Source organism: Arachis duranensis, chromosome 4, assembly GCF_000817695.3.
Source record: "Arachis duranensis cultivar V14167 chromosome 4, aradu.V14167.gnm2.J7QH, whole genome shotgun sequence".
Taxonomy (NCBI): domain Eukaryota; kingdom Viridiplantae; phylum Streptophyta; class Magnoliopsida; order Fabales; family Fabaceae; genus Arachis; species Arachis duranensis.
In genome coordinates, this window is record NC_029775.3 from 94341487 (window position 1) to 94359396 (window position 17910).

Consider the following 17910-nt stretch of genomic DNA (forward strand, 5'->3'; position numbering starts at 1 on the left):
GAAAAAGATGGAAAAATAGAGAATGAGAGAAAGGAGATAGAAAGATAAAGATAAAGAATGAGACTGAGAGTGAGAGTTTGTTAATTTTTGAAGAAAAAATTTTATTTTAATTGTAAAAAAATATCAGATGACATATTTTAATTTGTCAAATTACTAATATAAAACATAAATTATATATAGAGTAAAAATAGTGGAGAGAAATAAAAATGGAGAGAAGTAGATTAGAGAATTTAGGAAGGAAGTTTATTAATTTTGAAAAAAATATATTTTTTCTCAATTTTAATAAGAGAGTATAATGTGACACATTTGATTATTAAATTAGATAGTAATATATGATACATAATATAGATATATTTCAATTTCAATTTTAATATTTTAATTTCAATTTTAATGCAATTATAGAATGTCATGTTGCATATTTTGATTGTCAAATTAGTATTTAATCATTGATATTAATAAAGATATATAAAATAGATAGAGTAGTTGAAGGATGAGAGAAATAGAGAAAGGAAGAGGGAAGAACTCTTTAATTTTAGAGGAAAAGATTTGATTTCAATTGCAATGAGGGAGTGACATGTGGCACATTTTGGTTGTAAAATTAGTAAAGAGGAGGAAAAAAATTCTTTAATTTTGAAAGGAAGGAATTAATTTCAATTACAATGAGAGAGTGACATGTGGCACATTTTGGTTGTAAAATTAATAAGAAGGAAAGGAGAATTCCTTAATTTTGGAGAAAAAGATTTGATTCCAATTACAATGAAAAAGTGACATGTGACATATTTTAACTCTAAAATTAGAAATATATAATAGATAATAGATATTTATGAATTATAGTGTGTTAGAGTTTTTTTTTGTTTTTGCATAAAAGAAAGCATTTTGGGTTGAGGCCAAATTTTTTTTGTTATTGCTCTATAAATCTTCAAGAATTTTTTCATTTTATCAAACAAAATTTTATTGAAACATATATCTCTTAGGACATATTTATACGAATTCATTTTAATTTTATTTTTAACTAAAAAATATAAAAGAACAAAATAATATCTTAAAATTTGAAAATTAATTTCTTATTTATCGGTTAGATTTTAATATAAGTATTTTATAAAAGAATAAATTTTATATATTTTTAATAATAAAGATAAATTTATGTTTTTGAATAATAATAGTAATACAATCATTTTTTCTCTATAATTTTTTTTTCAAATGGAAATTGATTCTTTAAAATTATTTTACAATAAATAAACAAATTGTTGCTACTCAAAATTAGTTTTCAGCTTTTTTTCCCAAAACTTTCTAAAATCCAAGATAATAAAAATTACTTTTTAAGAGAATAATAAAATCATCCCAACCTATATAATTTTTATGAAAGTTAAAAATATATGGGAATTAATTATCATAAGAGGATCACTAGTAAGAATAGTAATTGTACTAGGGGAATAAGCTTTCTCATTTTTTTTCAATAAATATGATAAACTGAAAATTTCTGTCATACATTATTTTTAAATAAAACAAAAAATATAAAAATATATATTATATAATAAAAAAATACACTTAACAATATCAATAAAAAAAATTGAGAAAATTCATTTTTATTTTCCCACTGTAGTGATAAATAATAATGAATGTTATGAATTAAATGGATGAATAGTATACATAGTATTATAAGTTCATAAACTCAAGCCTTTAATTCATTTTGTATTTGTCTTTGTAAAATAATGATCCAGAGACAGGAAAGAATTAGTACATAGAAGTCCACTATCATGTTAAAATAATTAAACATAATAATTAATCAGTCTAATTATATAAAAATTCTCACGTGCAATCGAGAGGAGGTTTTGCACCTCACCTGCAAAATTGTAGACTTTATCCCGTTTTAGAGATATTTGTTAATTATTTGTTAAGACAACACAAATTTATAGGCGTAGAGATTTTTTCCTTTCTACAGCATAGACTTCACCTATTTTGTATTAGTCCTAAATTTGTGCATTAGTTAGATCCAGCACAATATATCTATTATCTATGTGAGCCTAATATATTTTGGAACAACTTCTCATAGATTATATATTCGTATGGACATTTACTTCCAATACTCATCATCCTCCTTAGATTTTGGTGTAGTGCTCATTTCAATATAACTCCTATTTTTTTATCATTTAGTTAATGTAAATACGTATAGATATTTCATATTACAAATAACACGCTTCTTGAACCATAAAAAAACCATACTATATATAAAATATTAGCTAATATATAATGATACATATTTTGTATTCATAAAAAAACTTTAATTATGCTGCTGTAGATAAATCTAATTATTCTGCAATAATAACATGTTTGGTTATTTTACCGTAAAACATTTGATTATTCTAATAGTTAATTATATTATTAAAAAATATGAATAAAGCACAATTCTTTGTTTGTATTAATTAATCATTTCTTCACAACACGTAGTATATGACCAGATCTGTTGAATATCTGTATTAACCACAATTCTTAATTTGTATTAATTATGATTTCTTCACAGCACCAACTACCATATGATCACATCTGTTGAATTATTCATCATATTCTACATACAAGTGGCTACATGAAACTTAACATAGTATAATTTCCCATGTGATAAAATATTAGAGTCTAAATGACAATATATAAACAGGGAATGCATTATGCGTGTGTAAATAAATATGCATGATGGTAGGGTAGTAGTGCCAAATATGTTAGCCTTTCAATTCATTCTTTAACCTCCACTACCCTTTCTCATCCATATTTTACTAAATTTTAATTAGTCCTAAGCAAAACAAGAATACTATGCTTTAACTTCACTCCTACTCAAAATTTGCATAAAACCTCTCTCACCCTGTAAACCCTCTCACCCCTACAATGTCCTCATCATTCTGTTGTTTTTGCCTTGCAACAATAATAATTCAGCCTCTTTTTTAGTTTAATCTTACCATCTTTGAGCTTCAATTCTTCATTCTTCATCAGGGTAATCATGATGATGAAGCCTCCAAGAGTAGGAATAGTAAAGCTTCCTCTGACAACGATTATCATCACTCTATGTGTTCTTGTCTTCATGGCTCTGTTGTATGCTGAGAAATTCAGTTCCTTTTCATCAATCTCAATTATCAAGCTCAAGCCTTTTTGTCCAAGAAAGAGCACTGAACCCAAATCTAGTAAGTCTATTATTCTTCCTACGAGTTTAGTCGAGTCAAGTTGGGAGATAACTGTATCATTGCTAGTCCCTTTCTTTCTATACATGTATAACAACTATATTACTCTAACACTAAAAATCACCTCCCAATACAAAATGCACATTGAAAATAAATTAAATAACATAGGTATTTATATATAAATATATGATTAATTGATTTTTATTTGTAGATAGCAATTTTTGTTAGTGTTGCAAGTGTGAGGAATGTCGAAATTAGTTCCACATCAAAGAAAGCAAGGAAGAGTGAAGATTTTATAAGATGAAAGACCCATTAACTTAACACCTTAAGGTTTTGAATTGGATGTGATGCCTTCTCATCTTATATTTTCTCTTTTGTTATGCAAAACATGTGTCAGTCGGTCACAGAAAAATACATGTATATAATACTACCATTTAGTCCCTTGTTACCATTTGAAATTTTGTTTTGAAGTATATATGTGCATATTTTTTCTCAATTTGCGTTTTTCTTCTTTTTTTAATGTTTGATCCCGCACTAAAATAAAAATTATACAAAAATTTTTATTCTATTTACATAAAATTTTTGTCTCCGTTATCCAAATTTTTAAGATCTGCTACTATGATCAGTTGAATTGAACAAAACAAGAGTTAGTTCTGGTTCTAGCAATATATGATAGTAATTAATGAAATGTTTTTATCATATGATTCATGATTATTTTAGCAGACGATAAAAGAGTAAAGGAGGACGAGGTTGGAAAAGAGGTTGTGAATGCATCATGGGTCGATGACAGGTTTGAATTTGATGCTGAAGAATGCAATGTTGCAAATGGAAAATGGGTTTTCAACCATTCAATAAAGCCACTATATTCTGACATAAGCTGCCCCTATATAGAGAGGCAGTTTTCTTGTGTCAAAAATGGAAGAAATGATACTGATTACATGCACTGGGAATGGCAGCCAGAAGATTGCAACTTGCCAAGGTAAGTTTCATGATCTTTGTTCCTGTATCTCTCTTTTTCTTTTTATAACAATAGATTAGTTTAATTTTAATCTAGTATAAAATGTTATACACAATTATCTAATTATATCTGTTCTTTTAGATGATACTTCACGTAATTAATGTAAAGGATACTACTCTCATATAGATTGCAATTGTATACAGAATATATCGAGTGAGAACAAGAATGAATGATCAAACACGTGGATTCCATAATATTTTTTAATAAAATACAATTTCACTACCAAACAGGTCAATACTTGTATTTTATGTACATATTTATTCTGTATGTGAGTATTGCTCCGTTATATAATTAAATATATGTGTAAAATTGTTTTACAATAATAATATATTAAAATTAAATTATTTTGTTAGTTAATCCCTTATATATTTTTTTCTGTGGGAAACTTTTTCTTAAGATAAGTAACCAAGAAATGGGTAACTTTTTTTGTAGATTCAATCCTGAGCTAGCTCTGAGAAAGCTTCAAGGAAAAAGGCTTATGTTTGTTGGGGATTCACTACAAAGAAACCAATGGGAATCTTTTGTTTGTTTGGTGGAATGGATCATACCTCAAGACCAGAAATCTATGGAAAGAAGAAATATTCACTCAGTCTTCAAAGCTATGGTATTGAAATATGTAACTCAAGCATTTCCGTTCCTTTAGACATAGGCTCTTCTTCTAGTTCTCAATCAACCATATATATGACAACAGCGAGCCCCTAGAGATTTCCTTAAATATAACATATTAATCTTTGTATTAGATATATCAGCAAATTATTTAAGTAGTTAGATGTCACATTAGTTATAATTACCTTTCTTTCTTTCTTTTTTTCTTTTTTCACAGCAATACAATGCTACTATAGAATTCTATTGGGCTCCATACATAGTAGAGTCCAACTCTGATATTGATATCATAGGAGATCCAAAGAAGAGGATAATAAAAGTGGATGCTATCATGGACAGAGCCAAAAATTGGACAGCAGTGGACATTCTTGTTTTCAATACCTATGTTTGGTGGATGAGCAGTGCTAAGATTAAATCACTGTAAGCTTTCTTTCTTTCTTTCCAAGATACATAATCATCAAATTTTCTCTTCTCAAAGATTATATGAAGTGTAAAAAAAATAAGAATCAATTAATACATGTATTTTAAGAAAAAAATGGTTCTAACATGTAGTTTGTTAATTTTAAGGTGGGGTTCATTTGCAAATGGAGAAGAAGGGTACGAAGAATTAGACAACTCAATTGCTTACAAGTTAGCTTTGAAGACTTGGGCGAATTGGGTTGACTCAACTATCAATCCAAACAAAACCAAGGTCTTCTTCACAACAATGTCTCCCACACACTCAAGGTCTATTTCTTGTTCTTATCAAAACTACAATTTCATCTTTTACAATTACAAGTACTGAAGTACCTTAACCAATAATCCTATGAGTTGCACCTAGAAATTCGGTGAAAAGAGTTATGAAATATCCAAAGAACCTAACAATTAAAGTGTAATTTAGTTTGAGATTTCAGTAAAATATGTAATTATGTATTCGTTTTGGTTCAGACAAAAAAAATCAAAATACTCAGTTTAAGTTTTAGTTTCTATGGTTAATTTGTCTTCATAAAATATTTGATAGACAATTGATATGTGACCTATTAGTATTTGGCAGAGACTTAAATGCAGTTATCTTCATGTAAAGTTAATAGTTGAGAATCATTAGATGATTTGATATATTTGATTAAATTGTCATCTAATGTGTCAATTATCAATTTTGCATGAAGACAATTGCATGCAATTTTCCACCTTACTATTTAAAAAAAAAAAAAAAACTAAAAAGGCACCAATTTTTGGAGCTAAAAGTTGGAACTAAAAGACTTAAATTATTTTTGTTAATAGAAGTGAAGATTGGGGCAACATGGAAGGTGTGAAATGTTTCAATGAGACAAAGCCTGTGAGGAAAAAGAATCACTGGGGAACTGGTTCTAACAAGGACATAATGAATGTAGTGTCCAGAGTGATGAAGAAAATGAAGGTTCCAGTGAGTGTTATAAACATAACACAGATCTCAGAATACAGAATTGATGGCCACTCTTCAGTTTACACTGAAACCGGAGGCAAATTGCTAACTGAGGAAGAAAGGGCCAATCCCCAAAATGCGGATTGCATACATTGGTGTTTGCCTGGAATACCAGACACATGGAATCAAATATTATTGGCAATGTTATAACAAATGTATAGTAAAAAGCTTCCATGCCATGGCCTCTTTTTTTTTATTATTCTATGGTGACATGCAGATGTCATGTATTTTGTGTATGTATATTCTTCTGCCGTTGCCAAATTGATTGATATAAAAATGGGTAAATCATGACTACCATAATGCAAATTCCATTAGCAGATTAAAAAGAGCACCAAATTGTCAGCCATCAAAATATCAATTGGAATTATTGATTTTTTTTTTAATCAATTTTTTCAAGTTTAAGTCTTTTGCATGAAATAAGTAGTGGTTATTTTTATGAAAATATCTTTATGTAAAGATGATATTATGAACTCTTAAATAATTTATAATATAATCTTTATATGAAGATGTTTTTATGAAAATAACCACTAAAATAATTTGCATGAATATGAGATAAGTTCTTTGTAAAATTTTTAATGCTCTAATAGAAAAATAATTGTGATTTTGCCCCAAAAAATTGTCACTATTTTAGTGGCGAGGATGTCTATTTAGAGGTGTTTACGGATCGAATCGAATAGGATATGATCAAAATCTCGATCTGATTTGCACTAAACTAATTTGATCAGATTGAATCTAATATCTGTATTTTTTTATGCTCAGATCTGATTTGCGGATTGAATCGGATCAGATATCAGATATATCGACAAAATAAAAATATATTAAATAAACTTATTTTTATAAAAAAATGTCAACGAAATTTCCTTTTTCACTCTAATGAATTCTTCTATTTTTCATTCTTTTAAACATGCTTACTCTTAAAATATTAATAAATTAATTTTTTTAAATAATAAAAATAAAATAATATAACAAGGCACGAACCTGCACAGAGGCATGGGAGGGCACTAGTCTTCTTTCATTCTCAAATCTCAGTCATCACTCATTTATTCTCTTAAACTCTCTTCTTAGTTTTATATTTTCAACTTTCTTTTTCTATTCTTTATCTAGTAGTCATCTTCTCTTCATTAAATAGTAAATTTTAAATTCTCTGTTTTGTTTTGTATAGCTCTTTATGACTTTATGTATCTTTTAATTTCATTGTTTTTCTTTTTTATATTTTTAATTGCAAATTTTAATTCAAACAATTATAGTTTAAGTATTAATCTATTTTTTTATTCTCTTCATGAATTTATATATTTTATTTTATTCTCAATTTAGTGATTCTTATTATTTGTTTGTTTATCTTTTATTTTATTCTATTATATGTAGTTGTATTGCATATAAATTTCTAAAGTGATTGATCAATTTACTAATTTAAAATATATATTTTTTATTTTTATAAATAATAATAAAAAAATATTTCAAAACAAAGCTACCATTAGAATCTGAAATCACTCCATTAGTCTCTTCTAATAAAAAGAAGTTCTTATTGTTGAGACAAAAAAATATATTGTTTATCCATTGATATTTCTTCTGTGGAAATTAGCTTTGATTCTTTTATACATTTTCTATTATGAATATCATAAAGAGTCAATTTCATAATCGAATGGGAGATGAGTGGTTGAATGATTATTTTACATATATAGAAAGAGAGACATTCAATCAAGTTGATAATGAAACAATGAATAAATGATCATTTGTACCCATGAGAGATGAAAACGCTGACATTTGTACCCATGATAGCCTGAAACTAAAGTTATACCTATGATAGATGCCCTCTGCATGACAAAAGTGCCCTGATTTTGTCACGTAGGATCGGATTCCCACGAACCAAGTTTAGATCCAAGTCAGGGCACTTTTGTCACACGGAGGGCATCTATCATGCGTATAACTTTAGTTTCAGACTATCATGGGTACAAATGTCAGCGTTTTCATCTCTCATGCGTACAAATGGTTATTTATTCATGAAATAATTATTCAACATTTTTAAAATATGAAAATAAGAAGAGAAGTACTTTCAAGATTTAAAGAGAAGAAAATTAGCAGTTAATATAATTTTTAGTTATTTTTTGTATTTGAATAATTAACGTACACTTTTATTTTTTAAATTTAAATTAATATATCTTTTGATAATAATATGTATTATTTTTGTTCTTAATATATATGAATAATAATTATTAATAAAAATAAAATATAAATACAACGTATATATATTACTTATTTATTATTTGGTTCAAATATATAAATTAAATCCATGGATATAGATGTGATATTCACGATCCAATTCAATTAAAATGTAAATAAGATCGAATTTTATCATCTTACAAATCGAATTATATTCGCAAACTGTAAATTGTATTGAATGCGAATATATAACATAAATTTATATATATGATTCTGTTCGGTGGTCGGTTTCCGAACAGGTCGGGTGATGATTGATGGGAGCGAGGATTCCTCAATCGCTGTTGTGTCGGGTTCCGGTTTGCCGTGAAGTCGAGCACTGGTCGTGAGAGAAAAAGGGGGGGTGCCACCTGCAAAGACACTCCGACGATCTAGTCAGTCAGTGTGCAGGCGGAGAAATGTTAGGTGAAAAGGTGACGTACCTCGAGGGGAGGGCAGGTCCTTCCCTATTTATATCGTGTCAGAGGTGGGTCCTACGAGGACAGGTCCACCTTCCTCGAAGCTTCCTCACAGCTGTAGTGGGGAGCTGTCAGGGACGCGTGTCCGGGTCGCACAGTGAACCGCTTGCATCCGACCGTTCGGGTCGGGTCATCACCGGGTCGGGTTGACCCGCGAGTCACTTGGGCTGGCCGTAACAGTGCCCCCACGCGCCAGTGGTAGTCGTGGGGACTATTAGTGGCGTGTCGTCTCCCGTTTCGTTTGTTCTCGTCAACTCGGCCGCACGTGGGGAGAATATGCCCCCAATGCGCGTGTCCCTTGGTTTGCATAGGCAACCGTTTCGTCGCATCGTTCCTTGTGCGGAGCATTAAATGCTCATAATAGGGTGGAAAAACCCCATTTGCAAAGACTATTCTGCCCCCAGGCGTTTCGCGCTTCTTGGGAGGCAGTTTTTAAACAATCAGTTTTATGCTTCTGCATTTCTTCATACTTCCCATCTCCCTCCTTCCTTTTCCTTGCTACAAAATTTCAGAACGTCATTGTGGTGCTCTCGTACATTCTCCCTGTATCTTTCCAGACTTGCAATTTCATCCTCTTTCCATCAATTCAGGTAATTCTTTGAATTCTTTTCTTTCGTGCTTCGTTCTTGCATGCTTGTTGCCTGGTTTTTGTTGTTGCTGTGTAGCCTTTCAATGGTGGTTTTACGTGTTAGGGGGGTAGCATTCCAGGGTAGGTTTTTTCTTGAACTTCTACATCCATTTATAGTGTTTCATCCTTAGTTGGGGAGTAGCGGGGGTAGTGTCTGTGCTCGGCCTGAGCAACCGATCTCTTAGACTGACTGGATGGTCCCCCCATGTAGGTATGGCTCGCACGGTCTCCCGGGCTTCCCCTTCTCCCGCGGCGTACGATCCCTATGCTTGGGTCGTTTCCGACGTGAAGGATTCGCCTAACCAAATGGGTGAGGAGGAGCTCACCGAGTTCTGACAAGCCGAGTACTTGTGCGGAGGGACTGATGAAGAAGCCAATTATGACGTCTTCATCCCGGCTCCTCACGAGCGATTGTACGAGATCAATCTCCACCACCCCCGAGTAGCCGACTGGATTTGGTTCTACAAATCCATGTTTACTCAAGTTGGGGTTCGTATTCCGTTTTCCGCCTTCCAGATGGCGCTTTTAAGCCGTGTGTCCGTGGCGCCGTCGCAGTTGCATCCGAACAGCTGGGCCTCAATCCGCTGCTTCGAGATGGTTTGTGAGTATCTTGAGCTTCCGGTGTCTGTAGATGTCTTCCTTTTCTTCTTCAACCTTACTAACCCTTCGAAGGAGGGGAAACATAAAAAGGGGTTCATGTCCTTCCGGTCTGCCCAAGGTCGGAGGATTTTTGGTTTGTTTGAAGACTCCTATCATGGGTTTAAGGACAAATATTTCAAGGTCCGCCCTGTCAAAGGTCGTCATCCTTTTTGGCTGTCGTTAGAGGGGGTACGCCTTATTCCGACCTATTGGAGTTTCAGAGCGGGGTCCAATGCCTTCGTTAAGGTAACTTATAGGGGCATGTCTGCGGTTGATAGGAAGATTGCCGATGTGTTGATGGCTGTCTTCGGGAGGAATCATGTAAATCCTCACCTTCTCATGGGTGATCGGGAGGCCGGTCGTAATTATATTTGTGAGGAGCCTCTACTTGTCCCTTGTCTTTCTGCTTTTATTAACAATTTGTAGTGATTAACCGACTTCGCTTGCTTTTTCGCAGTGGGGATGTCTGCCGAGGTGACGGGTCTTCCTAACTTATTCCAAACCTTCCTGTGCGCTAGTGACGACGAAGGGGACAATGAGAAATTTGCCGCCGAGAAGTCTGTTGCTCCTCCGGAGGACAAGGCTGCTACCGAGCAAGAGGCCGCGGTCGACGGGACTGGGACCTCGGCCCAAGCTGCCCAGATCGAGGTCGACAAAGCGGTTCATGTTTCCCCCTTCCGCGAGGTGATCGGCACCGGGGGTTCGACGTCTAACCCGGATGCCGATGACGAGGTGGAAGAGGTCCTTAGCCTCAAGAGGAAGAGGAAAACGTCGTCCAATCCTGAGGGGGTTCTCACTGTTATGGAGAGGAATTTTGATGCCGGGAACTTTATAGATTCCCAGCTGATTCCCGGTACCGAGGAGTATTTCCATGAGTCTTCCCTTGCCGGGCAGGCGAGGTGGATGTACCGCACCCTTTTACGCGGCGCCGTGATAGCTCGGAAGGCCGAGTTTGAGCTATCCGGGATGGAGTCCCTCCGTAGAAGGTTGGAATCTACTGGGAAGGCTAACAATGAGCTAAAAAGTGAAGTTGAGACTCTCCGGGAGCAGTTGACCCAATCAAATGAGAAACTTGACGCCGCTGAGAAGAAAGCCACTGCTGCCGAGAAGAAAGCCGCCACTGCTGAGAAGAAGTTAGAAGAATCAGACGCCACGGTTTCTCGCCTTGTCGATCGTGAAATGGCTCTAGAAAGTCAGGTCGGCGCGGCGCAGAAACGGGTAGCCGACATGGAGAAGGAGAAGCAGGCCGTGGAGGCTGAACTGGCGACATGGAAAGCGAAGTATAAGGACGTCGTCAAACAAGGGAAGGGTGCGATTTTGGCGACCGAAGAGGCTCTTAAAGCTCAGGTCAAGATCGTTGCTCCCGAGTTTGACACGTCGGCTATCGGCGTTTTCAAGGTCATTCAAGACGGCAAAGTTGTTGACGTCCCCAAGAAATGAATTCTCTGTCTAAAGCTTTTTTGGTTTAGCCGTTTTATTTTGGCTTGTGAACAATTTGACTTTTTTGTTGTTTGCCCAATCCAACGTAGTTAACTCTCTCTTATTCGTCTGGTTGTGTTATTGTTTCTATTAACCGTTGTTGGTTTATAGCTGTCGTTTATATTAACGAATCGTGGCCTTTCGCGTAGTCATTCGTTATAGCGGCAGTTGACGGGTTCCCGGGGTGATCAGTCCCGGGGTTACGCGTCGTTGTCGGTCGTGATGGAACAGTTTATCTGGAAAAACGGGGAACAAGACAGGAGAGAAAATTTGCACAAGTATATTTTATTCGGTAATTACATAAAGGACTCGTAGGTCACTATGAAAAGTTCAAACTCGCAAATTAACCACTTAGCTCGATTGGTCGGCATGTCGATCCGCCCGCTAGGAGTAGAATCTTCTCAAGTTATCCGCGTTCCATGTTCTCGGGACTTCCTTACCATCAAGCCTTTCTAACTTGAAAGCGCCTTTACCCATCACTTTTTTTATTCTATAGGGGCCTTCCCAGTTTGCCGCTAGCTTGCCTGCTCCAGGGGTCGGTGGGCCGATGTCGTTTCGCCTCAGGACGAGATCGTTCGGCTCGAATTCCCTTTTGAGCACTTTGGTGTTGTAGCGCAGAGCCATTCTTTGTTTTAGCGCTGTCTCTGTCAAATGAGCCATTTCTCTGGCTTCATCTATGAGGTCCTTTTCCACGGTTTCCTCTACTCCTTTCAAAAGTAATCGGGGGCTCGGTTCACCGATCTCTACGGGTATTACTGCGTCCACCCCATACGTTAGCCGGAAGGGAGTCTCCTTAGTGGAGGATTGTTCAGTTGTTTGGTAAGACCAGAGAACCGAGGCTAGTTCGTCGGCCCAAGCACCCTTTTTATTATCCAACCTCTTCTTCAGCCCTGAAAGGATAATCTTGTTGGTAGACTCTACCTGCCCGTTTGTCTGGGGGTGTTCTACCGAAGAGAACCTTTGTCTTATACCCAGGCCGTTAAAGAATTCCGTGAACTTCTTGTCAGTAAACTGCGTGCCGTTGTCCGAGATGACGACTTCTGGTATCCCAAATCGTGTTATCACCTGCCTCCACATGAATTTCTTGCAATTGGACGAGGATATGCTAGCTAGTGGTTCGGCCTCTATCCATTTGGTGTAGTAGTCAATTGCGACTATGAGGTACTTGACTTGTCCAGGACCGACTGGGAAGGGCCCTAAGAGGTCGACTCCCCATTGAGAAAATGGCCGGGAGGTCGTCAGCAAGCTTAACTCGGAGGCCGGCGCCCTGGCGAAATTGGCGTTCTGTTGACACTTCACACATTTTTTGACAAACTCCTTGGAGTCCGCCATCATTGACGGCCAATAGTATCCGGCTCGAATTAATTTTCTTGCTAAGGCCTTGCCTCCGATGTGGTGTCTGCAGCAGCCTTCATGGACTTCCTTGAGGACGTAGTCCGTCTGGTCGGGGTGTAGGCACTTCAGTAGGGGCTGGTTGAGCCCTTTCCTGAACAGCTGTCCTTGGATGACGGCGTACTTGGCTGCTTCCCTTCTTAATTTCGCCGCATCCTTTTCGTCGTCAGGGAGTTTACCGTGTTCTAGAAAGTTGGTGAGGGGGTCTAGCCATGAAGAACCTAGCCTTGACACGTGCAGTGTGACCGCTGGTTCTCTTGTCATACCTTGAATGAGAGACCGGTTGCCTTCTCCCGGCTTCGTGCTGGCCAACTTCGATAGGAGGTCTGCCCGTGTGTTCCTTTCTCTAGGTACGTGGTGGACCGTGACCTCTTCAAACTTTTAGCTCAAGCTTTTAACTTTTTCCAAGTACTTTTGTAACAACGAGTCTTTGGCTTGGTAGCTCCCGTTTACCTGGGAGGTGACGACCTGGGAATCGCTGCATATTTCCAGTCTTCTTGCTCCGACTTCCGCTGCTAGGGTTAAGCCCCCTATAAGGGCTTCATATTCAGCCTGGTTATTCGAGATGGGAAATTCGAATCTAACCGACTGCTCGTATACAACTCCAACCGGGCTTTCCAGGATGATCCCGGCACCTCCAAACGTCTGGTTGGAGGCTCCGTCCACGTGGAGCTTCCACCATGTACTCGCTTCTTCGGTTGGATCCCCCGTTACTTCTACTAGAAAATCTGCCATCGCCTGCGCCTTGATGGCTTGCCGGGGTTCGTATCGTATATCGTACTGGGAGAGTTCGATGGACCAAGTCATCATTCTTCCCGCCAGGTCGGGTTTTTGAAGTACTTGCCAGATCCCTTGGTCCGTTCTCACGACAACCTGGTGACTCTGGAAGTACTGCTTTAACCTTCGTGAGGAAGTCAAGAGTGCTAGGGCTAGTTTTTCCAGCTTGTTGTACCTTAATTTTGCCCCTTGCAAGGCCCTGCTTATGAAATAGACTGGCTGTTGAGCTTTTCCTTCTTCCCGCACCAGAACTGCAGCCAGGGCTTCTTCTGTTATGGCGAGGTACAGGTATAGTGGTTCCCCGTCCTTTGGCTTCCCAAGGACGGGTGGTGCCGCCAGAATTTCCTTGAAGTGCCGAAAGGCCTCCTCACATGCGGGTGTCCACTCAAACGCCATCCCTTTCTTCATGAGGTTAAAGAATGGCAGGGCCTTTGTTGCCGATGCTCCGAGAAACAGGGATAATGAGGTCAACCACCCCGCCAACCTTTGGACGTCCTTGATACAACCTGGGCTCTTCATCTGGAGTATCGCCTGGCACTTCTCCGGGTTAGCTTCTACCCCTCTCTGAGTTATCATGAATCCCAGGAACTTGCCGGCTTCCATGGCGAAGGCACATTTGAGGGGATTCAGCCTCATGCCGTGTTGCCGGAGAGACGTGAATACCTTTCCCAAATCCTTTATGAGGTCGTCAGGTTGCGTTGTTTTCGCAAGGATGTCGTCGACATAGACTTCCACTGTCTTCCCTATTAGATCGTGGAAAATCTTGCTTATAAGCCTTTGGTATGTCGCCCCTGCATTTTTCAGATCGAATGGCATCACCTTGTAACAGAAGGTTCCTCCTGGCGTTATGAACGCCGTTTTGTCTTCGTCTGGACGGTGCATCGATATCTGGTTATAACCGGAGTAGGCGTCCATGAAGCTTAGATAACGGTAGCCCGCCGCGGCGTCGACGAGTGCGTCTATGTTAGGGAGGGGGAAACAATCCTTAGGGCATGCCTTGTTAAGGTCAGAGTAGTCTACACACATTCTCCACTTGCCATTGTGTTTTTTCACTAGGACTACATTCGAGAGCCACGTCGAGTAGTCGACTTCTCGTATGAAACCTGCTTTCAGGAGGCTGGCCGTCTGCCTGGCCACCTCCTCCGCCCTCTCTGTCGACATCTTTCTCCTCCGTTGCGCTACTGGGCGTGCTTCCGACCTGACAGCCAGATGGTGTGACATGATTTTTGGGTCTATGCCTGGCATGTCGGCAGGTGTCCAGGCAAACAAATCCCTATTGGCCCTTATCATTTCGACCAAGGACTCCTTTAACTCACGTGGCAGGTTCTTGTTGATGAACGTGAACTTCTCCTCCGTGTCGCCGATCACGAGTTTTTCCAGATCCCCTTCTGGTTCTGGTCTAGGTTTGTCGTCTACTCTGGCGTCCAGGTCGGCTAGGAACACACCGGATGCCTCTCTGGATTTCCTTCTCAGGGATAGGCTGGCATTGTCGCATGCGACTGCCGTCTCGAGATCCCCTCTTATGGACCCTATGGATCCATCGTCTGTAACGAACTTCATGACCAGCAGCTTAGTGTTGATTATCGCTTCAACATCGTTTATCGTCTTCCTTCCCAAGATGATATTATAGGCGGTGGAATCTCGGAGGATTACGAACTCGGCCATCGCCGATCTTCGACCTTGGGCTTGCCCTACCGAGATCGGTAGGGATATTACTCCGTCAGGTTTGATGAAGTGGTCGCCCAACCCAATGACCCCGTGCTGGTGAGTCGTCAGGTCGGCGTCCTTTAGCCCAAGTGCGTCAAACACGTTGCGGAACATGATGTTTGAATCAGCTCCTGTGTCGACAAGGATGCGTTTGACGAGGCCAGTTCCCACTCTGGCCGTAATGACCATGGGGGATTTTCTGGGGCGTCGTTGAACCATTGATCTTCCGGGCCGAAAGAAATGGAGGGGGGTTTCTTAGAGTTTCGCACCAACGGGGAGGAGACCGTCAAGACCTTAGCATCTTTCTTGTGTGCCGATCGGGATTTTGGCGCGGCATTTTTGGCTGTCACTACGTTTATCACAGTGAGGCCGTGATCCCTTTCTTCTGGCTCTTGTCGCCGTTTCACCGAGCGGGTTTTGCCTTCTTCGTCTTGGTCGCGGTAGCACCTCCTCGGTTCTCTGATAAGATGAGAGAATACTGCTAGTTTACCTTCTCTTATCGCTTGTTCGAGTGCATCCTTCAGGTCGAAACAGTCCTGCGTTTGGTGGCCGTAACCCTTGTGGTAGTCACAATAGAGGTTCTTGTTTCCTCCCGTACGGTCCTTGACTGGTCGGGGCTTCGGCAGAATGCCCTTCTCGGCTATTTGCTGATAGACTTCCATGATGGGGAGAGTGAGTGGGGTGTAGTTAGCAAATTTCCCGACCCGGGGGAACGGCCTGGGTGTCTTGCTTGGTGCCTCCTCCCTGGCTTGCTCCTTTGCTCTTTCTCCGTTACCCTGTTGCCGAGCTTGGCTGTAGCCGGACTGCCGCTTATTGGCAGCCACGACTCGGCTGACTTCCTCGTCGTTTATATACTCCTTGGCTACCGTCTGGATCTCATGCATCGTCCAAACTGGTTTCGTGGTAAGGTGCTTTCGAAAGTTTTCGTTGAGGAGGCCGTTCGTCAGGCAAAGGCTGGCCACCGAGTCGGTTAAGCCGTCGATTTTCAAGCATTCGTCGTTGAACCGATCCAGGTACTTCCTGGTCGGCTCTCCCTGTCTTTGTGTTATCCCTAAAAGGTTGATCGGGTGCTTTGCCTTTGCTATTCGCGTCGTAAACTGGGCCAGGAACGCACGACTGATGTCCGAGAAGCTGTAGATGGATCCCTGCGGGAGGCCGTTAAACCACCTGATCGCGGGTCCCGCCAGGGTCATCGGAAAAGCTCGGCATCTTACCTCGTCCCCTACTCCTTCTAGGTTCATCCTCGCCTCGAAGGCCGTGAGATGTTCTAGGGGGTCTTGAGTTCCATCGTACCTCATGTCCGTTGGTTTGTTGAAGTGTTTCGGCAACCGGACTTCGAGGATGGAATGGTGGAACGGGGTGACGCCCATTATCACAGGTTGTCGAGTCCTCCCGGACCTCATGTCCTCACGATCTCGTGCCATGCGGCGCGTCTCTCTGCCACGGGAGTAGATAATGGTATCATTTCGTCTTCTCGGGATTGGGGACTCTTCACGGGTGCTCTCCGCTTCCGTTCGGGATGCGGAGGTGCGTCGCTGGCGGCTTTGGTGGGAGTCTCTCTCCTGGCTCTCAGGGGACGGGGTGTAGCTGGGGTCGGTGCTTCGTCCATCGCGCTCTTGGTCGGCTAACTGTCGCTCCAAATTTTGGACCCTGTGACGTAACTCCTGCATTATTATGGCGCTGTCACCGCCCGTTCCCCCGAAGGGTCGCGTCCTCGTGCGTTGCTCAGTGTGTTGTCGGGGAGACCTTCGCCGACCCCTCAACAAGGCGACAGAGGCTGCCCCTTCTGCTCCGGCTCCTCGGCCCTGGTCCCCGGGACCCTGCACAACGTCCATTAAGGGTGTCCCCACAGACGGCGCCAATGTTCGGTGGTCGATTTCCGAACAGGTCGGGTGATGATTGATGGGAGCGAGGATTCCTCAATCGCTGTTGTGTCGGGTTCCGGTTTGCCGTGAAGTCGAGCACTTGTCGTGAGAGAAAAAGGGGGGGTGCCACCTGCAAAGACACTCCGACGATCTAGTCAGTCAGTGTGCAGGCGGAGAAATGTTAGGTGAAAAGGTGACGTACCTCGAGGGGAGGGCAGGTCCTTCCCTATTTATATCGTGTCAGAGGTGGGTCCTACGAGGACAGGTCCACCTTCCTCGAAGCTTCCTCACAGCTGTAGTGGGGAGCTGTCAGGGACGCGTGTCCGGGTCGCACAGTGAACCGCTTGCATCCGACCGTTCGGGTCGGGTCATCACCGGGTCGGGTTGACCCGCGAGTCACTTGGGCTGGCCATAACAGATTCGATTTAGGAACATCCTATGTGTATTATGACGGAGGAAGAAAAAAGTATATCTATGTTGAAGAGATTAAATTAAACTTATATAGTTTTATATAAGAGA

The 17910-nt window shown here is 40.0% G+C and overlaps 2 protein-coding genes across 3 annotated transcripts; one reads left to right on the forward strand and one right to left on the reverse strand.

Annotated features, from left to right (window-relative positions):
• Nucleotides 1–2728: 2728 nt before the first annotated feature.
• Nucleotides 2729–6612, forward strand: LOC107484982 (protein trichome birefringence-like 3). 2 transcript variants are annotated; one of them, XM_016105522.3, is made up of 6 exons: nucleotides 2729–3170; nucleotides 3888–4146; nucleotides 4618–4789; nucleotides 5009–5208; nucleotides 5356–5514; nucleotides 6049–6612. In XM_016105522.3, the coding sequence occupies exons 1-6, from the start codon at nucleotides 2990–2992 to the stop codon at nucleotides 6377–6379; spliced, it is 1302 nt and encodes a 433-aa protein (XP_015961008.1). In that variant the 5' UTR covers nucleotides 2729–2989; the 3' UTR covers nucleotides 6380–6612. The 2 variants fall into 2 exon arrangements, with proteins under 2 accessions (XP_015961008.1, XP_015961009.1); XM_016105523.3 differs by having other exon boundaries at nucleotides 2730–3170; nucleotides 3891–4146.
• Nucleotides 6613–15606: 8994 nt separating this feature from the next.
• Nucleotides 15607–17361, reverse strand: LOC107484941 (uncharacterized). The gene has a single exon (XM_016105492.1). The coding sequence runs from the start codon at nucleotides 17359–17361 to the stop codon at nucleotides 15607–15609; it is 1755 nt and encodes a 584-aa protein (XP_015960978.1).
• Between the last annotated feature and the right edge of the window lie 549 nt (nucleotides 17362–17910).

Excerpts from the sequence above, each read along its gene's own strand:
- LOC107484982 (XM_016105522.3), top strand. The coding sequence starts at position 2,990 with ATGATGATGAAGCCTCCAAGAGTAGGAATAGTAAAGCTTCCTCTGACA. Across the intron at positions 3,171-3,887 it reads GAGCACTGAACCCAAATCTA|CAGACGATAAAAGAGTAAAG; the intron begins GTAAGTCTATTA and ends TGATTATTTTAG. Across the intron at positions 4,790-5,008 it reads ACTCAGTCTTCAAAGCTATG|CAATACAATGCTACTATAGA; the intron begins GTATTGAAATAT and ends CTTTTTTCACAG.
- LOC107484941 (XM_016105492.1), bottom strand. The coding sequence starts at position 17,361 with ATGGACGTTGTGCAGGGTCCCGGGGACCAGGGCCGAGGAGCCGGAGCA.